Source organism: Misgurnus anguillicaudatus, chromosome 2 (genome assembly GCF_027580225.2).
Source record: "Misgurnus anguillicaudatus chromosome 2, ASM2758022v2, whole genome shotgun sequence".
NCBI classification, from domain to species: Eukaryota; Metazoa; Chordata; class Actinopteri; order Cypriniformes; family Cobitidae; genus Misgurnus; species Misgurnus anguillicaudatus.
This window is the reverse complement of record NC_073338.2, coordinates 51853070-51878598: the sequence shown is the minus strand read 5'-3', so window position 1 is coordinate 51878598 and position 25529 is coordinate 51853070. Positions and strand designations below refer to the sequence as shown.

The window sequence follows — 25529 nt, the reverse complement described above, 5'->3', positions numbered from 1 at the left end:
TATGCATTAATGATAACCACACACCTAACTTGTCAAATGTCTTAAAAATCGGCACCAGAGCAATATTTGTGGTAACTGTGGTATAAGAGGAATAATTGACTCTGGTCCTTTGAATTATTTGAAAATAATGCACACCCGCGGTGTAACGACACTCCGCTTCACGTCGTGCAACATTGCACCTTGGGTGTGCATTATTTTCTTATAATTCAATGGCCCGTCGTCAGTTATTCCTTAAACAATTATTCCTCTTTGGTTACCACAAACATTGCTTTGGTGTTTTTTTTTAAGACATTTGACAAGTTAGGTGTGCTTTTCGCAGAAAAATAATCAACACCCATGGATCATTATTTGGGGCTAAAACGGTGTCTCGAGGACGCATTAAAGCCACCGAGCACTGAAATATTTTCTCTGAGCCGTGTGTTATAGATGCTAGACAAGATCAATCATGGTTTAATGTTCTTTACAGCAATCCTAACCAGAATGTTAAAGTAAGATCACCTGAAAGAGAAACTGGAAACAAGAGAGAGAAGCGAGTTAAAAGCAGCAGGTGAAACCGAAAGAGGCCGGTGAAAGAGTTATACCTGCGCGATCTTAATCCTGATTCAACATGTCAAACACGCCGCTGCGATTTCAAGCTATTAGCATATCATAAACACTCTCAACCTGTTCAAGAGTCCATCAGCCGCGAGCGAGGCACAATGCAGGTGCTTAGAAGAGCCATAAACGCGCTGGGCTAACCCAAAAAGATTATCGTGCTCGCCCGCTTCATTTTTACAGCTCCTGATGGGTTTATGTAGCCGTGCAGATGAAGAACTCTCGAGTGTTTCTGAACGCACGCCATCTGGAGCTGTACTTTCACTCACTGCATCATTTCACTGTAATTTCATTTAGATCGCAGGCATCGTTGCATTTAATGGGCAAATGTTTCATAGATGACACGCGGGTTGGTGTTTGAGAAAGTTCACCACAAGCGTTTGCCCAAATCTGCTTTCTTTAGATCACTGACCTTCACATGCATGCGTGTGCGCGCGTTTCCCTCGCAGGTGTTGTGATGTAGTTTGTCACCCTACAGGCACTTGTTACCTTTTTACACGCATGTTTGAGCTGTCACTAATAATTCAAGACAACACGGACTCGTGAGCGTTCCCTCATTAGTTAAAGAAGCGTCTCTTTTGATTGGCTCGTTTTTAGGCATCGTTACATCACAGCTGGCTTTCCATGTGCCTGCAGAAAGGTCAAAGTTCACTGTAGACTCAACAGCACAGACACGCTGACCCCGTTGTCAGGATGTAGTGAAAAGTGACAGGCTGAGATCGCTGTAAAATGTCACTTCAGGAGTGATTTCCATCAAATATGATTTTGGCTCAGAGGAAACGCTAACATCTGAAATGATTTAGATATTGACATACATCCACCGCGCTTTGATGATTCACAGCTAATAGTTTGATGCTTTTTCTGTTTTTTACACTTTTGAAATAAATTTCTCAAAAGAGCTCAATATCTGCGTTTTTAACCCCGACACATTTAAAAACACAGAAAAGCTAAAAGTAAAATAAGAATAATTTTTGAGATGGCTGTTTCTTTAACAGGTACGTGTGTGAGATCAACATAATAATGTCATTTTGCTTTTATTTCAGTGCAAAATAAAAACAGATTACAGTGACATCAATAAATAAACAAGAGAATATTGCCCTTCAGAATGTTGGCATTGACCAATCAGAAACGAGTATTTCAAAAAGGCGTGTAGTAAAAGTCTTGAATATTAATTTAAGTTGATGATGTCTGTATAGGTGCTATAATGTCACGTTTGTGTTTTTACGTTGTGGTCAGGAGCAGTATGTTTTTATCCACGATGCCATTTTGGAGGCGTGTCTTTGTGGTGACACCACCATTCCAGCCAGTCAGCTTCGCTCTGTTTACTATGACATGAACCGATTGGACCCTCAGACCAACTCCAGTCCAATCAAAGAGGAGTTCAGGGTAAGAGAGAAAAAGTCAATTTTTTTAATCTTCTATAAAATATTTCCTCTTTCATGTTTAAGATGTGATGATGTTTGCCAAAGAATAACAACAGATCCAGTCTTGTGTCTTTTTGCTTTAAAATAAAGATACTTCCCAAATATCTTTAAAACGTCATTTTAGAATTGAGTCAATTCTGTCCCTTAACTAGTAGTTCTAGATGTAGTTAACATACAGTATAAAGCAGCACATTGTGTGTGTGTGTTGACAGACTCTAAACATGGTGACGCCGACCCTTCGTGTAGAGGACTGCAGCATCGCTTTACTGCCACGAAACCATGAGAAGAATCGCTGTATGGACGTCCTACCACCTGACCGCTGTCTGCCCTTTCTCATCACTATTGATGGAGAGAGTAGCAACTACATCAACGCTGCTCTCATGGATGTATGAGATCATAACTCTTATATCTTATATCATCTTACACAGTTTAAAGGAATAGTTCACTTTAAAATCAGAATCATCCCATGATTTACTCAATCCCAGCCCAGCTGAACACAATCTGACTTATATGAAATAATATCACAGCTCATCCTGTCTTTATAATGCCAATGAATCATGATCAATGTTTGAAAGCTCTGAAAAGCACACATATCAATCATTAAAGTTATCCATCCATCCATCTATCTATTTATCTATCAATCCGTATGGCAATCCATCTGTTTGTGTGTCCATCTGTCCATCCACCTGTCTATCTTTCCATCTGTCTGTCTGTTCATCTGTCTGTCCACCTGTCTATATGTCCCTCTATCTGTCCATCTAATTGTCCATCTGTTTGCCTCTATGTTTGTCTGTCTGTCTATCTATCTATCCATCTGTCTGTCTTTCCATCTGTCTGTCCACCTGTCTATATGTCCCTCTATCTGTCCATCTACTTGTCCATCTGTCTGCCTGTCCGTCCGTCTGCCTGTCTATATGTCCGTCTGTCTGTATGTTTATCTGTCTGTCTGTCCGTCCGTCTATTTATTAATCCCCTTGTCTATTTTTCCATTTATTGGTTCATCTGTCTGTCCACCTGTCTATATGTCCCTCTATCTGTCCATCTACTTGTCCGTCTGTCTGTCCGTCCGTCTGCCTGTCTATATGTCCGTCTGTCTGTATGTTTATCTGTCTGTCTGTCTGTCTGTCCGTCCGTCTATTTATTAATCCCACTGTCTATCTTTCCATTTATCGATCCATCTGTCTGTCTTTCCATCTGTCAGTCTGTTCATCTGTCTGTCCGCCTGTCTATATGTCCCTCTATCTGTCCATCTACTTGTCCATCTGTCTGTCTGTCCATCTACCTGTCTATATGTCCGTCTGTCTGTCTGTCTGTCTGTCTATCTATTTATCTGTCTGTCTGTCTGTCCGTCCGTCTATTTATTCATCCGCCTGTCTATCTTTTCATCTATCTGTCCATCTGTCTGTCTTTCCATCTGTGTTTCTGTTCATCTGTCTGTCCGTCTGTCTGTATATCCCTCTATCTGTCCATCTGTCTGTCCGTCTGCCTGTCTATATGTCAGCCTATATGTCCGTCTGTCTGTCTGTTTATCTGTCTGTCTGTCTGTCTGTCTATTTATTCATCCCCCTGTCTATCTTTCCATCTATCTGTCCATCTGTCTGTCTTTCCATCTGTCAGTCTGTTCATCTGTCTGTCCGCCTGTCTATATGTCCCTCTATCTGTCCATCTACTTGTCCATCTGTCTGTCTATCCGTCTACCTGTCTATATGTCTGTCTGTCTGTCTGTCTGTCTGTCTGTCTGTCTGTTTATGTGTCTGTCTGTCTGTTTATGTGTCTGTCTGTCTGTTTGTTTGTCTGTCTGTCTGTCCGTCTATTTATTAATCCCCCTGTTTATCTTTCCATCTATCTGTCCGTCTGTCTGTCTTTCCATCTGTCAGTCGGTTCATCTGTCTGTCCGCCTGTCTATATGTCCCTCTATCTGTCCATCTACTTGTCCATCTGTCTGTCTGTCTGTCTGTCCATCTATTTATTCATCCGCCTGTCTGTCTTTCCATATATCTGTCCATCTGTCTGTCTTTCCATCTGTCTTTCTGTTCATCTGTCTGTCCGCCTGTCTATATATGCCTCTATCTGTCCATCTGTCTGTCTGTCCGTCTGCCTGCCTATATGTCCGTCTGTCTGTCTTTTTTCTATCTGTCTGTCTGTCTGTCTGTCTATTTATTCATCCCCCTGTCTATCTTTCCATTTATCTGTCCATCCGCCTGTCTGTTTTTCTGTCTGTCTGTCCATCCGCCTGTCTGTCTTTCCATTTGTCTGTCCACCTGTCTATGTCTGTCTATTTGTCCATCTGTCTGTCTCTGTCTGTTTATCTATCCATTTGTCCGCCTTTCTGTCTTTCCAACTGTTGGACCGTCCATTCATTCTTCTGTCTGTCTGTCTGTCTGTCTGTCTATCTATCATTTAAAGTGTCCAAATGACTCCAGTGGATAAAGTGGATCTGTTAAAGAAAAATTGCTCATCATTTTCATTACATCTGCTTCTTTGAAAGATCTTCACTTATATTTCTTGTTCAAACAGAGCTACAAGCAGCCGTCTGCCTTCATTGTTACCCAGCATCCTTTGCCAAACACAGTGAAAGATTTCTGGAGGCTGGTCCTGGATTATCACTGCACATCTATAGTCATGCTGAATGATGTGGATCCAGCACAGGTCAGTCAAGAATACATCGACAGAAAAATAAAGATTGTGAAAATGAGACATGACACAAAACATTGAAACAGCACGGCTCTCACATCAAATGAACAGTTTTATTTTTATAGTGTGTTGTAGCAAAGCAGCTTTACAGTAAATAGATGTTAGTACAGAAATAAAATCCAGTTTTAGTGTTGTCCATTAGTGACCGACTCTGTTTCAAAGCGTTTTTGTTTTTGAGAGATAAAAGATTTGTGTCCGTTCAGCATGAGAACGTCTGTGCTGTATTCTGACAGAATGATGAATAATGAACGCTGTCTGTGACGAGCGACCCCACTGCGACAGGGCACGAGGGTTTATAGACGTTCACAGAGGAAACTTTCTATTGAAGACAGAGTTTGTGTGTGTGTGTTGTGTTTATGTGCGCTGTATATGAGGATCTGTTGGGACGGCAGCCTCAGGCTGTGTTATAACACCCAGGATCAAAGCTTAGACAGAAATCTAATCCCCAATACCAAACACACACCTTCTATCTCATACACAATACAGATAGACAATATCATACTTGTATAAAATATTGTGGAGACATGAAACAAGCAGAGCTGTGTTTAAATCTTTATTTACCTTAGCATCATTTTATAAAGTGTTGAATCATTTTTAAATGGATGATTGACAGAAATATACTGAAGTTCAGAGATAAAAACCACCATGTGAAGCGTGACCACCACCACGACACAAATACACAAACATTTTTAGGCAGATGCAAATATACTCTTGTCTGGCTCAGTGGTAGATCATTGTGTTAGCAGCTCAAAGGGTTATGGGTTTGAACCCAGGGAACACACATGCTGATAAAATGTGTACCTTGTATTGCACTGTAAGTTGTTTTGGATTAAAGCATCAGCGAAATGCATAATATCAATAATATAAAGCAAATATCTTTTTTAAAATGACTGCTGCACAGAGCATGTCCTGGATGTTGAAGTTGTTAAATTGTCGTCTCTGAGGCTGTTTAAATATTGTAAGTGAGATGGTTTGTGCTCCTCAGAGTTTAAAACACACACACACACACACACACACTTGATGTCCATACACTTTCACACACACACACAACATCTTTTATCAGAAATTCTTTCACAAAAACTCAACACTTGACAGCTCAAAACATTCATATGAGGGCTGATAGGATGTTTGCACAGAACGCTTCAAACACACAAAACGTCTGACCTCATATTTATCATAACATTTACACAGCAGTGTGTTTCTCTGTTGATTTGTTTGTTTAATTTTCTGCTGTTGTGTGTTTGTGTATAGTTGTGTCCACAGTATTGGCCGGAGAACGGTGTTCATCGTCACGGTCCTCTTCAGGTGGAGTTTGTTTCAGCTGATCTAGAAGAGGACATCATCAGCAGGATATTCAGAATATATAACGCAGCTCGGGTGTGTAACACTACACATCATGACATGAATGTTTTTATCATCTCTTCTTATGTTTATAGTATAGTTAAGACATAAATAAGTAACATTATCATTGTATTCAGATAACCACTTCAATTCAAATGAGTGCTGTGACTGAGACAAAAAATAAAACTCCATCATTCATTAGACTCTGAGAGTTTAGCTCATTTAACTTGAATCCATCTGTCTATCCGTCTGTCTCTCTGTCTGTCTGTCTGTCCGTCCGTCTGTCTGTCTGTCTGTCCATCCATCTGTCTCTGACAAATGGACGGATGGCAGACAAACAGACAGATAGATAGACAGATGAACGGACAGACAGACAGATAGACAGACAGATCTGTCTGTCTGTCTGTCTGATCTATCTGTCTGTCTGTCTGTCTGTCTGTCTGTCCATCCATCTGTCTGTCTGTCCATCTGCCTGTCTGTCTGTGTGTCTTTCTGTCTATCTGTGTGTCCGTCCATCTGTCTATCTATCTTTTCTTCTGTCTGTCTGTCCGTCTCTCTGTCTGTCTGATCTATCTTTCTGTCAATCTGTGAGTTCGTCCATCTGTCTGTCTATCTATTCATCTGTCTTTCTGTATGTCTGTCTGTCTACTTGTCTGTCTGTCCGTCCGTCCATCTGTCTGTCCATCTGTCTATCTATCTGTTCGTTCGTCCATCTGTCTATTCATCTGTCTGTCTTTCTCTTCGTCCATCTGTCTGTCTGTCCATCTATCTGTCTTTCTATCTTATCTGTCCATCCATCTGTCTGTCTGCCGTCCGTCTCTCTGTCTGTCTGATCTATCTTTCTGTCAATCTGTGAGTTCGTCCATCTGTCTGTCTATCTATTCATCTGTCTTTCTGTATGTCTGTCTGTCTACTTGTCTGTCTGTCCGTCCGTCCATCTGTCTGTCCATCTGTCTATCTATCTGTTCGTTCGTCCATCTGTCTATTCATCTGTCTGTCTTTCTCTTCGTCCATCTGTCTGTCTGTCCATCTATCTGTCTTTCTATCTTATCTGTCCATCCATCTGTCTGTCTGCCGTCCGTCTCTCTGTCTGTCTGATCTATCTTTCTGTCTATCTGTGAGTTCGTCTGTCTGTCTACTTGTCAGTCTGTCCGTCCGTCCGTCCATCTGTCTGTCCATCTGTCTATCTATCTGTTCGTTCGCCCATGTGTCTATTCATCTGTCTGTCTTTCTCTTCGTCCATCTGTCTGTCTGTCCATCTATCTGTCTTTCTATCTTATCTGTCCGTCCATCTGTCTGTCTGCCGTCCGTCCATTTGTCTATGTAACTATTTGTCTGTCTATCTCTTAGTCTATCTGTCTGTTTGTTTGTCCATCCATCTGTCTTGTCTGTCTGTCTATCTGTCTAACCGTCTGTATGCTTATCCATCGGTCTGTCTGTCCAGCTGTTTGTAAATTTGTCTGTCTATCTACGTATCCATCCATTTGTCTGTCCATCTATTTGTCTGTCTGATCTTTCTGTCTGTCTATCTGTCTGTCTATCTTTCTGTCTGTCTATCTGTCTGTCCATCTGTCTGTCCGTCCATCTGTCTATCTATCTGTCTGTTTGTCTGCCATCCGTCCATTTGTCTATCTAACTATTCGTCTGTCTGTCTGTTTGTCTGCCTGTCTGTCTGTCTGTCTCTCTCTTTCTCTCTCCGTCTATCTGTCTGTCTGTCCGTCCATCTGTCTATCTGTGTGTCTGCTTATCCATTGGTTTGTCTGTCCGCCTGTTTGTCAATTTGCCTGTCTATCTATTTGTCTGTCTGTCTGTCTGCCTGCCCATCTGTTAGTCTATCTATCCGCCTGTTTGTCCATTTGTCTGTCTGTCTACATATCGATCCATCTATCTATCCATCTATCCATCTGTCTGTCTATCTGTCTGTGTTTATACATGCAGTCATTCATTATATTATATTACTGCTTCATAGGTATCTTTATGAGCAGTGTTTGTGTTTCTTCTGTTATTGAGATACAACATCATGAAGCTCATAAGCTTTATTTAAAGACTTCTAACAGTGATAAATCATCATATACACACAGCTGAGCTGAGAGATTTACTTCAATATTTATGGAAAAATGCATCATATTTTATCATCATTAGGTTTTGAGATACAGGGCCGCTATAGAGTTAATGCATTCATATCATAAAGCTCTTGAAAGCTATTGATGCAGGTGTTCATGTCTCATAAACTGTGTGTGTGTTTGTGTTTCAGCCACAGGATGGGTATCGAATGGTTCAGCAGTTCCAGTTTTTGGGATGGCCCATGTATCGTGACACGCCTGTGTCCAAACGCTCTTTTCTCAAACTCATCCACCAGGTGGACAAATGGCAGGAGGAATATGATGGTGGAGAGGGACGTACCGTAGTACACTGTCTGTGAGTACAGTATCATCACATAAACTCTCATCTGATTAAAGTCTGCCCATCATTATAACAATGACTGAATCCCAGTACACATATACTGGCTGTTTCTCAATTCTAAGAACGCAAAGAATGGACATGTGTTCTCATAGAGATCGGTCTTGCCAAGCAACCTTGCAAGAATGAATTTAGAAGGTCGCGAGAACACAGAACAAATATTTCAGATACCTTATCAGGAAATAATGATATAATCTAAAATAAGAAACTCAATTAGGATTAGTTGTTCTATGCCAATAAAACATACATTTAAATATCAAATTTGTGTTTTTTTATGTATTTAATACTTAAAATTTACTAGTGCTGGGCAAAGATTAATCGTGATTAATCGCATACAAAATAAAAGTGATTTTTTTTGCATAATATATGTGCGTGTACTGTGTCTAATTATTATGTATATTTAACCACACACACATTCATATATTCATTTCAGAATTGTTTTATTTATATACCATTTTTTTTTTATTTATATTTAATATAGATTATATAAAAATATAAATAAATATATTTAAACATGTAATGTTTCTTAAATACATACATGAATGTGTGTGTATATATTTATACATAATAATTAGACACAGCACACACTCATATATTATACAAATAATCACTTTTATGTTGTATCCGATTAATCGTGATTAATCTTTGCCCAGCACTAAAATTTATTTAAAGTTAACTTTAACCAGCGTCTCACTTTCGCGCGCTGTGCGCACTGGGTGATGCCAATGACGCAAATTGGGTTTTATTTGCTATTCGCGTCAAACATGTCTTCGCGCAAGTAGAAAATATTCAACTCGAAGGTTAATCCCACGAGTAATCTAGAGTGTGTTTGTGTGTACTCAGCATTAGACAGTGAACATTGATATGGTTACCTGTTTATCAATTATCACATTTAAGGGAGTGAATCTTGTTAGGTACACTCATGAAAAAATCATTTAGGGGATTCACTCCCATATTTAAATGAAGTTGTCACTCGTGAAGCTTTTCAGTGTGTTTGGTGTAGTAGTATGTTGTGTGCATGATGTTGCAGTAAGTGCATGTGTGTTTATTATGTCTAATTATGACAATGTACCACTAGAGAGCGATGTTTCAATGCTTCTTTGGTTATGCGAGTCGTAATAAAGAATCGCAACATGCAGTCACTGTGCCGTCCTCTCTGTTCAATATAATAAAAACGTCAAATAAGAACATGACATATGAGGCCATTATAATGCATTACAACTCCGAACAAAGTAACGCATATGTTGGATATTAATCCAGATGAGCTAAACCTGTCATGATCTATTCTTCTTAAACGTGTTTGATACTTTATTGCCAACAAATTACAGAAAAATATGTGATCTGGGATTGGGCTTTGAATGAGAGATGTGTCTAGGCAGCCCTGCATTAACACACACGCACATAGACACACACACAGATCCCTAGACATACAGACGCTCCTCACACAATCCTCTATAAGTCTGTCGGATCAGAGCAGAAAAACAGATCAATAATCATTAGTGCATTCATTAACACAGAGGATATGAGAGATCTGCTGAGAGGACTTTAGTTTTGTTTTGTGGGTTTCATCTGATGGAAGGATGAACATCGCCATCTACTGGCTAAACACATTAATTACACTTCACACAAGCTGGCTGCATCAAGACTGTCCCATGTCTTAAAACTGGCAAAGTGCAGTGCCCTTAACCCACACTAAACACACTTTGGAGAGGTATTCAAGGCTAAGTGTATCCAATCATGCATCATGGCTGCATCCAAATACCCACATTTGCGGTCTTTGCACTTGACCACTTGACTACTTACATGATGTATTTCCTGTATTTCGCTTAAGTGTTCTAGTGGGTGTGAAGATCCCAAGTGTGCATGTTGAATTATTCACTTGATGGGACACACTTATGTGTTGACAGCAAGTGTAAAAATGTCAATCTATAGTGGCAGCAATTTGCACCAAAATGTATTTGTTTCTTATTTAGGCTACTTATAATATATATTTTTATATGTTTTTCACTAAATAAAATGAACTTAAAGATTATTATCTACACTTATCTGAATCTTTCAAAATCAGAATTCTTTGCATCTGTAAAAAACCTCATTTTGTGCATGCAGCTTTATTAAAGTTTATTGTTTATCCAGTAGTCCCTGAATAAACCACACAATTAATGTTGTTTCTAATTATGTGATAAAAGCAGTTGCAGATGTTTTACAATATACATCACAATGTTTGCACCAATGAAATGTGCAACACTTTTTGTTTCTATGACATCTCGCAAAGTTTGGGCAAAAGTCTCACAATTTAAATCCAGAACACGATGCATGATGGGATACGCTTAGCCTTGATTACTGCTCTGAAGCAGAAAAACTTTGGCAGTTTTAAAATAAAACGGGACAGTTTCGCTCACTTACTTCCTATCGAGTGGCCGAGACCGCAAGTGTGGCTATTTGGACCCAGCCATAGAAGTCTGATGTTCTGCTCAGTTTCAGAACCATTAAGTTCTGACCAAACTGTTTACATTTCAGTGGGTTTAGAACTCATGTGGTCAATGGTATTTGTTTGAATCAGACAACACTTCGTAATAACAGGTTTGTGTAAACAGTATTATATAGAAATCACCTTCATGCAGCAGAAATAAACACACCAAAATAAATTACTTTGTAATCCAGTAAAAGTGTTTCATGCACTTTCATATAGACTAATATAAGTATTTATGATGTCCTCTGCTTGTGTGTTTGTTTGCTCTTTAGGAACGGAGGAGGTCGCAGCGGGACGTTTTGTGCCATCAGTATAGTCAGTGAAATGTTACGACATCAGCGATCTGTTGATGTGTTTCACGCTGTTAAAACTCTGAGGAACAACAAACCCAACATGGTGGATCTGCTGGTAATGAATCCTCATCTTACATACACACATACATAAGAGAAACTGATCCCAGTTCATTCAGACATTCACATAGTTTATATTGTATGTACTGAAATATAAGATAAAGCTCAGACGAAACATCTGACTTATAGAAGCAAAAGATTGTAAATCTTTGAAAAGACTAAAATCAGATGATGTTTCTCACTGGTCTATAGATTTAAAGGTGCTTAAGAAACCTTACTCAAAGTGATGCGATAGAAGAACCATTTTGGTTGCTCCGAGAACCATTCAGTCAAAGAGACATTTATTTTATGTTAATAATCTAAAGAATTTAAAGATGTTAAAGGAACAGTATGTAGGATTGTGGCCAAAACTGGTATTGCAATCACAAAACTTGTGGCTGAAACTGGTACTGCAATCACACAACTGGTGGCCAATACACAACATGACAACATAAACATCAGTTGTTGTCAGTGATATAAGTATTTGAAATGAAAATTATTTCTTAATGTCTAGTGACATATCAGGGCCATTTTATGATTAATTGATATACATTTCTTACATACTGTTCCTTTAAGGGTTCTTTAGGGAACCATTCAGCTAAAAATGGTTCTTCCATGTGATGGTGAAGCACCTTTGTTTTTAAGAGCCCCTCATGAAAGAACCATTTTTAGCTTATATTGTGATTGTGTGACAGGCTCCATTTTAAGCTTAATACACTGAAGTTAAAAGAAAACTCTTGTTATTATGTTTCTGTTTACAGTATTTGATTTTTTTTTTCTAGGATCAGTACAAGTTCTGCTATGAAGTGGCGTTGGAGTATCTGAACTCAGGCTAATGCCACCGGACTTCTGTGTGTTTGTGTACAGTCGGCTTGTATATCTTTAAAAATATAAATTTATCCAGCTGTAATGGATCAAGACTGTGAAAACTCCTGAGATCAGCTTCATACTCTTTCAACGTGTTCATGATGTCACAGCTCCAGACGTGGCTTCAGTTTTTGATTTCAGGCTCTCCGGACACTTGAGCTTTGCTAAAGACTGTGTAGATGTTGTTTTAGAAGGTGTTTTATGTTTATACTGATGTGGACGTCCTTTCAGAAGCACAATGAAGAATCAGACGAGTGTTCGGGAGGCCTTGCTGTCTGATTCATACCCGTTTATCATTTAATGAATTACAAGGGCCATCATATGTACAGAATCATCTCCAGACTCTCTCGAGATCTTAATGAAACACTTTCTAGTGTTCTGAATGACAGCACAGATGAGTGTTGCAGCTGTTTAGTGAAATAAGTGTTACTTTGTCTTGTAAATTGACTTCATATAGCATAATATATGAAGGAATTATGTAACATCCATGACGTCATCACTTGCTGATGTGCACCACCATCAAATGATCCAAAGCTTTCGCTTTCTTTCTTGCATCTCTTTATTGTTCATTTTGACTTTTGCATACATATTTTAATATTATTTGTTTATACTGTAAATATTAAGTCTTGTGTGATATTTATTCAGGACAATCATACTGTAATGAGTTTAAAGGTTGAATTACCACAAACGTTAATATTGTTTGAAGAAATATTGTACATGATTAAATATACTGTATGGATCAATAAATGCCTTGTTGTTTATAACCCATATAAAACCTTGTTTCATTTCATGTCCATTTTTACAACTGTACATTGTTCGTATTTGGATTGAAATTATCCGATAGTTTGGATAATTATTATTTTTTTATGTTTTCTTTTCTCTTTTCTTTTTTATTGCAAAGAATGTGCTGGGAGAACATATATACATAATAACATACATCATAATCACAACCACATAAGCAAGAAGACATAACACAAGAAATAAAAAAAACATAAAAATTAAAAATAATTATTACAATTCTTTATTTTATTCTTGGTTGGGTGTGAGAAAACTGTACTCTGATTGGTCAGTGCGCCAATAAAGAGGGCGTGGTGTCCTCCTCCTTTCCAGCGCATGTTTTATATTCTGTGTAAAAACTCAATTGTAGTTTTAGTTTAATCTCATGTGACTTTTTCTGCATTGAAAAGCCCACGTAAATGATTATTTTTTATACAAAGCAAAAACAATAAATCTTTTATAAATAAATATTTTGTTTTATAAATACAGATTTAGACTTGGTGTTTATAATATTGTTCAAAAATATAAACCAATAATGTATCACAAGACTTTTGTTTCGGTCAGCAATGACGTGCGATTCTGTCGCCCCGGTGTTGTGACGTCATCACGCTGCGTCGCCTGTTCATGCACGTGAACGAAATAATTCTGTGCAAACTGGTGAGTTTATCGTAAAGTTATTTATTTTAATATGTTAATTGATTATAATTCGTATTTGGGTCTGTGTGTGTGTTATTATCAGACTGGTAATCATGTCGTTCAATAATAATTATACTGTTATAAGACGAGTGTTTGTCTAGTTTATGTCATGAAGTCATCAACAGTTTATTTACACTTTTCAGTAACTTATGTTATTTTATGGATTGTGACATTGATCTTGATTCAAAAATAATATTTTCGTGGCAGCACATGACGTGTTAAAATTACCACGGTGTTTTAGATGTAACTTACGTAGTATTCTTTGTGCACTAGCAAATCACGCAGTGTTTTTTGGACAGGTAATGTGGTAATAATACCATGTCATTCCTTAAAGCCTTTTATACTTGTCATGCGAATGGCACGGTATGACTATAACAAAACGTTATATGACAGCTGTAGCACGACAGTGTTTTACATCCTCACAGATTATAACAAAGCAAACCCGTGTTTCAGATGAGAGATGATTGAGAAGATGAAGGCTAAAGGTCAAAGGTATTTTAAAGAAGAACAGAAGACACCGAAGAAACGCACCGCGCAGGGCAGCAGCGGGGGTGATGGAGTCGGGAAGAGAGCGCGACTGGATGCGATGACCGTGGGTTACTTCCGGCGCGTCAGCGAGCGGCTCAAAGAGGGATTCACTGAAGAAGAGGAGAAAGGTGACGTCAGCTCTTTATAAACACGTGAACGTGTTTACTGAAGCACATACTCAGGAAAACCATTAAAACCAGTTTAAACCATCTACCAACATTTCTGGTGTAATCATGACTTACTCCAAAAAAACAGTGCCATGTACATGCAAATAATTGCTTGTATATTGTTGAAAGTCCTCCTTTAGTTCAAAGTTTAAACATAATAATAATGAATACTTGTTTGTTACAGTCTGGCGTTGATCTGATATTATTTAATATGTTCAGGATTTTCCAGCATGATTTCTTGCATATCTGAACAAAACTGCTTTGTTGTGACTGTATGGTGTTTCTATCTCTGTTTTGTGTGAATGGTCAGATCTGTTTGTGGAGAATGTTCTGTCAGAGGTGAAGGGCAAAGCCGGTCTTGTTGCCATGGATATGACGGGCAGTCTGGCTCTGGAGAAGCTGCTGTCATTGGCTACGACCGTTCAGGTGGGAGAAATGCTGGCAGAACTGGGCGGAGAGACGGGGTCAGAGTTCAAAGATGTAGCGTGTAATCAGTGTGGAGGTCATGTGATGGAGAGCGCTTTGAGACAGGCACACAGGTGGACAGGTGAGATTCACAAGCATATGTCAGCCAGTCCATCTTAAATGTGCATTTTATCGGTATGTTTGTTCCCTGGGTTCAAACTCATGACCACCTACTGACGCAATGCTAAACACTTGTGTTAAGAAAGGATTATGAGCAGAAGTCATTTATGGTGCAATATCAAATATTAATCAAACATGTTTAAAAAGTACATGTGGTACAAAAACAGGCATGTGCCGTAAACATGAGCTCACTTTTGTTTGACTCTTTTATTTATTACAAAGAGAAAAATGGTGCAGAAGAGACATCAGATGTCACACAGACAGAAGAAGAGGATTGTGGGATATTGGAGGTTCAGGTTCAGCGTCTGTGTGGAGTGATCAGAGAAAATATCCTGGATTTCATCAAAGACCCTCACGGATCTCATGTGCTCCGAACGCTTATACATGTGCTGGGAGGCTGTTTGACTTCAGAACCTTCTGATGCTAAACAAGGTAACACGCACACACATCCGTACTGCAACAAAAACACACAATAACTCCAACACAACTGAATTTGATTGAGAAATACCATTACTGTGCGTTCATACTAGATGTGAATGAAGTGAATAAATAGCGCTATATATAGTTGGATGCTTGAACATTTTAAGTTATCTCGCGTTATTGGCACGCAAGCTTTGCGTTATTTGTGCGTGAACCTATAAAAATATGAAAATGTATCGTACAGCTCCAGGTGGCACATACAGCAGAGCTACAATGATTTTGTCCTTAATTGTTGTTTCGTATTTCTGCCTCAGCTCGCTACGTCGTAATCCTGTTACTACTAGAGCAGTGGTCACCAACCTTTTTACGCCCAAGATCTCCAACCTCGCCCTTGACGAATGGAAAGATCTACCTATCAAACGGCCTCCAACTTGAGGCGTTTAATTTAGGCTATATATAGTTGAATTACATAAAATACAAAAAATTCATTTGCATCTGGTATGAGCGCACCATTAGAAACATGTGCGTGTTTGGTATAATAAAAATGTATGGTTAAATCAGTTTATTTTTTTGACAGTGAAAAGAGACAAAAGGTCTGAAAGTGAGCTGACAGATTTTGAGATACCAACATCATTCTGGTGGGAGCTGAAATATCTCTCTGATTCTCTGATGGAAAACGTCAACGGTAAATTCAGTCTTTATTTAAAGATGAAGTACTAGAAGAAATCCTGTCGTTATCACCGTCTGTTTATTTACAGTCTGTGCCACGAATCCCAGCGCCAGTGCCACGCTTCAAACGCTCCTGACAGTGTGTCACAGAAAGAGACCCATACTGTGTAAAAAAATCAACAAGTGCATCATGGGATACCTGACATCACTCAGCTCTGCTCCTGGAGTCAGGTGAGATACAAAATCTTGACACAATTCATTGATTTGTATGAAGAACAGAACCAACTTTTTGTTAATCTCTCTTCCGTCAGTCCACTTCTGGTGTTTCTGAAAGACCCGTCCTGCAGTCACCTCATCCAAACCATCTTCAAGTTCTCCCATAAGGCTCTGCTGCGTAACGTCTACAGGGATCACCTGAAAGATCAGCTGATGTCTCTGGCCCTTCATCCCATCGCAAACTACACCATCCAAACGCTGATCTCAGTCTCCAGCAGTCTCAGAGTGGTACCTCATTAACATCTGTAATCCTCGTTTGACTTGAATCCAAATGAGCGAGGTTACTGATCATCTCTGTTTTCATGTCTGTAGTTCCTGAAGATCTTTGATGAATTGATGGAGGGCTTTGAGGCGGTGCTCGCCGCTGGACACATGGGAGTTGTAGTGCAGCTTGTAGAGAGCTGTGTGCAGTGGGAGGAGAAACAGGACGCACTCCTACAGCGCCTCCTACAGGTCTGGATGAGTTCAAACAATCATCTCTGACACTTATTTAAATGACTTTGTGATAGTGATAACACACGTAAGCAGGTGCACTCGGCTTATCTTCAGAAAGGCAGGTTACTATCATTTGTGAAATAAACAAACTATTCTGCCTCCCTTTCTGACAAGGACGAAGTGTAGATTCCTCCCCGAATTGGGGCGGACGTTTAAAGAATTCTTTTGAAGTTATGCCACGTCCATCTTTTTTTTAAACCTTTATTTAACCAGGTAAAAACTCACTGAGATTAAAAATCTCATTCACAGGAGTGACCTGGCCACAGAATAAAATTCCAGTCAAACTGTGTTGCATATGCAAAAGATTTCTTACCCAGTTCAGTTCTAGCAAAAGGAACTGACAGCATATAGCAGTTTTGAGAGCGTAAAGAATATTTTGTGACAGATTTCTGCTGTATTAAACTACAAAGGTACGAAGGTAACATCCCCAAGATAGCCTTATAAATAATTAAGTACCAGTGGATTTTCTCCTACTGGACAGAGAGGGCCAGCCCACGCTTTTATACAAGGTGCAATGATGCACAGAAGATTTGCAATTTAATATAAACCTAAGGGCGCCATGATAAACAGCATCTAAGGAAGACAGAATAGAAATTGGAGCAAACTGATATACTACATCACCATAATCAAATACAGATAAAAATGTAGCAGAAATCAATTTCTTTCGCGCATTAAATGACAAACAAAACTTGTTCCGAAAATAAAACCCAAGCTTAATTTTCATTTTTTTTCTTCAGTTGCATAATATGAGAGCCAAATGATAAAGTATCGTCAACAATAATGCCAAGATATTTGTACTCTTTAACTAATTCAAGCATTGAACCTTGTAATGTCTGAAGAGAAATCAACTTACTATCAAGTTTCTTTGAACCCGAGAACACCATACATTTAGTTTTCCTACCATTCAGAACAAGCTATAAATTGGAAAGCCGTGACTGAATGACATTAAAAGCCAACTGAAGTTTACACAGAGCTTGCTGCACAGAAGCAGCACTACAATACAGGACAGTGTCATCTGCATAAAAATGGAGTTTAACATCTTGTATGGCATGATCAAGACTGTTAATATAAATTGTGAATAAAAGGGGCCCCAACACAGATCCTTGGGGAACACCTTTAACAGTAACTAATGACCCAGATAGACAACTTTCAATTTGGACACATTGAGTTCTACCACTCAAATAATTTTTAAACCAAGAATTTACGTGACTTGATAAACCAACACTTTTCAATCTATGCAACAGTATGTCATGGTCCACCGTGTCAAAAGCCTTAGAAAAATCAATAAAAAGAGAGGCACAGAAATTACCTTTAACAATCGAACCCACTATGTCATTTAAAACTTTCAAAACAGCTGTAGTGGTACTGTGTTTTTTGCGGAAACCAGATTGATTTATAGACAACACTTTGTTTGTATTCAAATAACATGTAAGCTGTTTGATAATCAAACTTTCTAAGATCTTAGATAAAACACAAAGCTTCGAAATTGGTCTATAGTTATCTAACACCGCAGGATCTCCCCCTTTTAATAGAGGTAATACAAAAGCGGATTTCCAAATTTCTGGAGCAGCACGAGTATTTAGTGAAAGATTAAAAATATAAGTTAACGGGGAAGTTAAAATATCTGCAGCTAGTTTTAGAAAGAAGGGGTCTACTTGATCAGGGCCAGATGACTTATTTGTGTCCAACAATCTGAGTGCTTTATAAACATCTGAATTCTTGAATTGTTTAAACATAACTCCTCCTTTTTTAAATGACTTTCTGCATTTATAAAATCTGAGTTACAAACCATACCTGTTTTATTTTGAGTGTCAAACAAAGCACCAGATGCAACAAAATGTTTGTTAAAACAATTGAGCATCTGCTCTTTATCTGAAATACTATTATTAAAATATCAACTAAATATTATAAATAATTTACAGGGAATACCTGTCCCCCAATTCATGTCACTGGTGTTACAATTTATAAAAACCAACACTTTGAAAAAAATCAACATCCTTGCTAACTTCTTCATGGTTCAAACGTTCATTGTAGACGTGGCTGTTTTGAAAAGCACATAGTGAGTGTGCACTCTCTCCTCATCTTTTAGCAATTTGATAAATCATTTGATAATTTCATGCGAGGATTTAAGATGTGTCACTGGTGTTACTACAGTTTATAGTAAGGGGAAAGGAAATTTTATTAATATAATGTTTCAAATTGCATGATTAAGTGATTTATTTACATAAAGAAGTGTGGTTTGAGCTACTGTGGCTGCAATCTTAGATATACCATTTTGTCTGCAGATTTGTCACTGGTGTTACTGTTGCTGCTGGTAACACTAGTGACATGACGATAACACCAGTGACAATCAATAACACCACTAACTTTTTTTATCAACATAAAATTTCATAAAATCCTCAAAAATTATATTAGTAAAGACTTTTCAGCATTTCATTACTGTTTTAATATTGTAAACACATAATAATCGTATGTTTTGTCATTGGTTTCACTTTGCGTCACTGGTGTTAGCGCAGGGCATATTGGCTTTCTTGCATCATAGTTGCCCAGTTTTATAGAATCTGGTTTTTGTATCTACCTAACTGTTGCTGCATTCATTAGTAAGCATTTTAAGCATATTCATCATTCACTTTTGATCACTCAACCTCAGTTATTTCTAATGTTACAACAAAAAAACACAATGGTAGAAATAGATAAAGATCACACTATAGAACTTTACGCATGTCTGTTTAAAGTAAATTATTACTAATCAAGACAATTTCTTAATATTACATTCATTTTTTCTGTCTTGAATTATGTATGCAAATTAAATAGTCAAATTACATTCTGGGAAGCCTGAATTGTCATCTAAAATATAGGTAACACCAGTGACAAAAAAGCAGCACAAGCATTTTTTAATGTAATGTAGTAAAAATATAAAAATACATTAAGCTGTCATTTAAGCTGATTTATAATGTTAAGAGGTTAACTATTATCTGACTATAAGTTTTGGTATAAAAAAAAAGAATTAAGTTTTTAAAAAGTTGTCTGTTCAAAAAGCCACCATTTTCATAGAATGATAAGCAGTTTTCTATCATTTGTGAAACTATTTTGCCTCCCTGCACATTTTCTCACAAGGACGACTCCTCCCTGAATTCCTAATCTTTCCCCAAACCTAACCCTAAACATTTAGATTTAGCAGACGCTTTTAAAGGGATAGTTCACTTTAAAATGAAAATTCTGTCATCATTTACTCGTCCTCATGTTGTTCTAAACCTGTATGAATTTCTTTTTTCTGATGAACACAAAAGAAGATATTTTGAGAAATGATGGTAAACACACAGCAGTAAGTGACCATAGACTTCCATAGTAGGAATAAAAAAATATGATGGAATTTATGGTTACCGTCAACTGTGTGCTTACCATCATTTATCAAAATATTTTCTTAGTCATTTATCACAATACTTCCAAAATATTTTTATTCCTACTATGGATGTCTATGGTCATTTACTGCTGTGTGTTTACCATCATTTCTGAAAATATCTTCTTTTGTGTTCATCAGAAAAAAGAAATTCATACAGGTTTAGAACAACATGAGGACGAGTAAATGATGACAGAATTTTCATTTTAATGTGAACTATCCCTTTAAGTGATGTGTCCTAATGAGGCAATAGTACAAAAGGTGCTTCTACCAAGATACAAGTTTTCACTATTACAAAACGGTACCTGTTGAGAGAAAAGAAAGAGTTGGTGTTTTTTCTATTAACTGAAAAGATAGAAATGCGGTCCATATCTATGTCAAGTATTTTGGGAAGAGATGGGTTTTTAATAGTTTTTTTATATGTTGCAAGAGATGTGGGTAAACCCAACATCTCACAAGATTCAGCCATAGCTGTATCCTCTCTAGCCAGAACCGTGTTAAATGTTATGACTTCCACATTCTGCATACAAACTACTCTTTCTCTATTCGGCACTGCGCAGATCGATTGACATGTGACATAAAACTATCACGAGAGTACTGCTTTTGAATCTCTCCAGCAATACTTTGATGTCATTGGCCGATTGGTCTGCACAGTGCCACGTGATGTCAGTCACACCTTTGGCTTTAATTGCAGTAAAAAAGGTTACCTGGACGTGACACCATTGACAAGCGACCCTATGAAGAGGGGTGGAGCACTTTCAAAAAATTCTTTGAAACATTTGGAATAATGTGAAAAAAAAAATATGACAAAGTTCTAGTAGTTTGTGGATATTTTAAAGGGGACATATCATGAAATCTGACTCTTTCAATATTTAAGTGCTATAATTGGGTCCACAGTGCTTCTATCAACTTAGAAAATGTGATAAAGATCAATCCAGTAACTTAGTTTTGGTAAACCATTCTCTGCAAGCATGTGAAAAAAATAGGTCATTGAAATATCGCTCCCCTTGTGATGTCAGAAGGGGATCTTATTATAATAATACCCCCCCTTAATCTGCACTACCCAACCACGGCACTGACATTTAGTGCAGAGATCAGCTCATTTGCATTTTAAAGGACACACCCAAAACGGCACATTTTTGCTCACACCTAAAAAGTGGCAATTTTAACACTTTATAATAAATGATCTGTGGGGTATTTTGAGCTAAAACGTCACATGTACTCTGCTAACACCAAAGATTTATTTGACATCTTTAAAAAGTCTTGTGAAATGCCCCCTTTAATGCAGAAATCTTACAAATTGTGCCTCTTAAAATGAAAAGAAAAATCATCTTTATCTTAAAACATTTTTGATACTTTTGGAGCTTTGTTGTGCTGAATTTTTTTATTGTGCACCCACTTTAGGTCGATGTGCGTGCTTTTGTTTTGATTTTATAAATCTTTCTGTGTTTTGCTGCAGATTATCGGAGGATGAACATTAATCCAGATTTATTTGTGAGTTATAATTCTGTAATATTTGACCGTCTGAACTTTATTTCTCCTACAGGCATTTCATTGCAGTGATCCGGCATCTCGTCATACAAGCTGTCTGCCTTTGTTTCTGTCTTTACTGGCGTATGAGGTTTATTACAACACAGAAACAGCAGAGGGCGACACAGTCACACAGGTACACAATAATAACACAAACTCCTCCAGTTTCATTGGCTCAGTTGTCTTTGGCCTCTGGACACGCTGTGTTTACTGAGGCATCATATTTAGTCTGTAACGCTGCTATGAAAACGTATAAATAACTGTAAATACAGTAGCTTGTCTTTTGCTGTGGACTCATGAATGATGTGTAATGTTTATCAAATGTGTAATATACATTCGGAGTGCTGTGTCCCAAAATAAAACCTGCTCCACCTGATCGTCCAGAATTCATCTTTAAATTATTTCTGCAATGTTTTATGTTACTTTCAAGAATTAGATTTAAATGCATAATATTTTTTGTATGAATATTGATATGACTGTATTATATTCTCTGTACACAGCGCTCTCTGTCCATATGTTATCATGGCTCTCGACTGGTTCAAGCTTTGGCCAAATTCAAAGACAGATCGATACTGATGAACAGTTTACACGGTCTGAGCTCGAGCGATCTGCTGACCCTCGGCACCGACTCCATGGGCAGCCACGCGTTACAGTCGCTGCTGACGTCAGTCAGTGATAAAGGAAGAGGAAAATTCCTGAGAAAACTGGAGGTAAATCAAGTCCAAATACTTTCCTAGTCTAAATACAAACATGTAGATGAACTTCACAGGAGCTGTGTTTTGTCACAGGAGCTTTATGTTCAGTTGGCCTGTTCAAGATGTGGCAGTCGTCTATTAGAAGCCGTGTGGAACAGCGCCACCATCAGTCAGAGACAAAGCATTGCTGAGAAACTAGGTGAGATTGACTCGTGTGTACATGTTTTGATTGACAGGTGAGAGGGCGCACAGCACTTCCTGTCAGTGTTGTGGAAAGTTACTTTTAAAAGTAATGCATTACAATATTAAGTTACTCCCCCAAAAAGTAACTAATTACGTTACTTAGTTACTTTTCATGGAAAGTAATGCTTACGTTACTTTTAAGTTAGTTTTGCGTTTTACTTTTTCTTACTTGGCTGAGGCTTGATCTCTTTCAAAAAAATTGATCATATAAATCCATGCTTGATGAGCATAAGTATCAGGATTCTTCAAAATGTGTATGTCTGCTTGTAATAATAATAATAATTTTTGTATATGATAGACCAGTGTTTCTCAACCCTGGTCCTCAAGGACCCCCTTTCAGAATGTTTTAGATGTCTCCTTAATTAACACACCTGATTTAAATTATTAGCTTGATAGGGAGACATTCTGGAAGGAGGCTGATGAGTTGGTTCAGGTGTTTTAAATAAGGAGACATCTAAAACTTTCTGGAAGGGGGTCCTTGAGGACCAGGGTTGAGAAACACTGTGATAGAGTTTATATAAAAAAGTTCCCCAAATTCCCAAAAATTCCTGTTAAGTTTGCGATTTGGAATAGTTCCAGAATTCCCTAGATTAAAGGTGCAATGTGTAAATTTTAGCGGCATCTAGTGGCAAGGTTGCGAATTGCAACCAAAGGCTCAGTCCACTGCTCACCTCTCGCTTTTGAAACACATATAGAAGCTACGGTAGCTGCCACCGGACAAACATGTCATTGCCAGAGACAACTTAGTAAAAAAGTTTGTCCATTAACTCTTTCGCCGCCATTGACGTGATATCTCGGCAATTAAGAGAAAACGCTTCCCCGCCAATGACGAGATTTTCAGTCTTTCCGCAATACCGCTATTATGCACCAGGTGGCGCACTTCCGCAACTTATACAACCCGGAAGTAGCGCCTCACGTGAAAGAGAAGAACTCCGTGTATGTTTTAAAGATCGCTCTGCATCTGATCTCTATCAAAAGTCCTTCACAAAAATGGAATTATCTCAGCTTTTTGCTCAAAATTGGGTGTTTTTGAAGAAACCTACCCATGTTTGAGAGGTGATTACAAGAGAACTACTGAAGGTAGGATGAAATGTTTTTTTTTGTTTAAAAGCAGAGGGTCTGTTCTTTTATCTGATATATTGTTTGTTTATATATTTAAAGAAGAACATTTTCTGGAAGGCATTAAACTTTTGTGAAAATCATGAAAAATGCTGGCGCTGGCTGGCAACTTTTTTTAAAAATGCTGGCGGGGAAAGAGTTAAGGGTTTCTGTAGAAACATGGCGGCACAAAATGGCGACTTCCATGTAAGGGGACCCTCTGTGTATGTAGATAAAAGCGTCTCATTCTAAGATAATAAACACATAACGGTTCATTATGAAAGGTCTTTATACACACCTGATAATATAGTTTCTATATTATTTTGCATTCCTGTCAAGAGATTCTTCTAAAAATTACACACTGCACCTTTAAGTTCCCATGGGCAGTTTACGGAAATTTACCAGAAACAATCCGCCCCTTTGCAACCCTTCACCAAATACACCAAATAATGTTCATTTTGGAAACGTCATATGACCCATTTAAGTCCACAAGAACAGAGGTTGTCACATTTGTAATTAAAGGTTTTACAAAGGTGCCACTTTTATATAGATATACACGCTAAATGCACGCATGTACTGTGTGTGAGCTTCACAACAAACTTCTTCCCAACAATCAAAGCGGCGTTCATCATGAAATTGTGGACTCATAGGAAGACAGTGATTGTTTAGGGTGCCAGACAGTATTCAAGATTCGGTGAAAAAGTCAAAAGAGAATCCATGCAAATTTTCTGCTGTGCAAGGGGATTGTGGGTAATATGATGCACACTTATCCAGCAGGAATGGGTGTTGTTTCAAATACTATATGTGTAGGATGGAAAGATAGTACATCATATGCCAATTCAGATGATGAAATATTGTGACACTGTGTTTCTTATGTTGACTCTCATCATTTTAAATATTGATAAAAGAAATCATGTCATGATCAGGGTTTACTAAAGTATCATATTGATCTGTATAATTCATACGTTATATTTTTTTGCATGTAAAGGCTTGTTTAAAATAAGCTTATTGTGTTTTAAGCTTCATGCATGCTAAAGTTTTGATGATGATTTTTCTTCATCAGTGCCCAGTGAATCTCAGCTCAGATCTGATCAGTTTGCACGCCACGTTTGGGCCAAATTCGGTCTGACGCACTTTGTGAAGCGCCGTGCCGCCTGGCTGGAGGTTCAGACGGGAGAGTCGAAGAAAAGGAAGATGTTTAGTGAAATTCTGGAGTAACGTGGAGTTTATTTTTTTTGTTATCTAAATACATTAATGCCTAAATGTTGTGGCATTTTCTAAATAAAAACATCAGAAATGCTGGTTTTGTTTCTCCCGTTTCTGTCCGGTGTCCAAAATGACATTTACACAATTAAGTAGAGATAAGTTTTCCATCTTTAAATCTGAAAGGGTTGCAGTAGTTTTGTCCCAGCGGGTGAAGGTCAGGCCACACTCAGGGGCAGTGGATGGAGAAGATACGAGTCCAGCTGTGGTCTCCTTCTATCTGTGTGGGAGCGGCAGCGAGGAGAACCATCAGACCATCGGAATCTGAGCGCCAGGGCGATGTGACATTCAGCTGGAAAATTCTCCTGACGTAGTCAAAACCAAAAAACTGATACGGTCGAATACAAGGACCTGAGAACTTCAGACTCATGGAAATGTGGAATCTGTGGAGTTTTGTGCTGTCGTCTGGAGATCTGTGAGGCTTGAGTAATTTTTTTAACTTATTAAT

The 25529-nt window shown here is 38.1% G+C and overlaps 2 protein-coding genes across 4 annotated transcripts in view; both read left to right on the top strand.

The window, feature by feature from the left end:
- LOC141349030 (receptor-type tyrosine-protein phosphatase mu-like) overlaps window positions 1-13035 on the top strand; it is a 218549-nt gene extending 205514 nt beyond the window's left edge. For both annotated transcript variants that reach the window (XM_073857824.1, XM_073857819.1), the window contains 7 exons: window positions 1831-1980; window positions 2231-2404; window positions 4536-4667; window positions 5964-6089; window positions 8308-8471; window positions 11256-11391; window positions 12155-13035. In XM_073857824.1, coding sequence (XP_073713925.1) covers window positions 1831-1980; window positions 2231-2404; window positions 4536-4667; window positions 5964-6089; window positions 8308-8471; window positions 11256-11391; window positions 12155-12208 — 936 coding nt within the window. In that variant the 3' untranslated portion in view covers window positions 12209-13035. The remainder of the gene's footprint in view (window positions 1-1830; window positions 1981-2230; window positions 2405-4535; window positions 4668-5963; window positions 6090-8307; window positions 8472-11255; window positions 11392-12154) is intronic.
- Window positions 13036-13550: 515 nt separating this feature from the next.
- Window positions 13551-25119, top strand: LOC141349014 (nucleolar protein 9-like). Of its 2 annotated transcripts, none has more exons than XM_073857815.1 (12): window positions 13551-13673; window positions 14166-14368; window positions 14718-14954; window positions 15215-15424; window positions 15990-16097; window positions 16171-16312; window positions 16393-16585; window positions 16670-16810; window positions 21799-21918; window positions 22283-22492; window positions 22571-22676; window positions 24882-25119. In XM_073857815.1, exons 2-12 carry the CDS (start codon window positions 14173-14175, stop codon window positions 25034-25036), a joined length of 1818 nt encoding a protein of 605 aa, XP_073713916.1. In that variant the 5' UTR covers window positions 13551-13673; window positions 14166-14172; the 3' UTR covers window positions 25037-25119. The 2 variants fall into 2 exon arrangements, with proteins under 2 accessions (XP_073713916.1, XP_073713917.1); XM_073857816.1 differs by having other exon boundaries at window positions 13596-13673; window positions 14138-14368.
- Window positions 25120-25529: the final 410 nt, after the last annotated feature.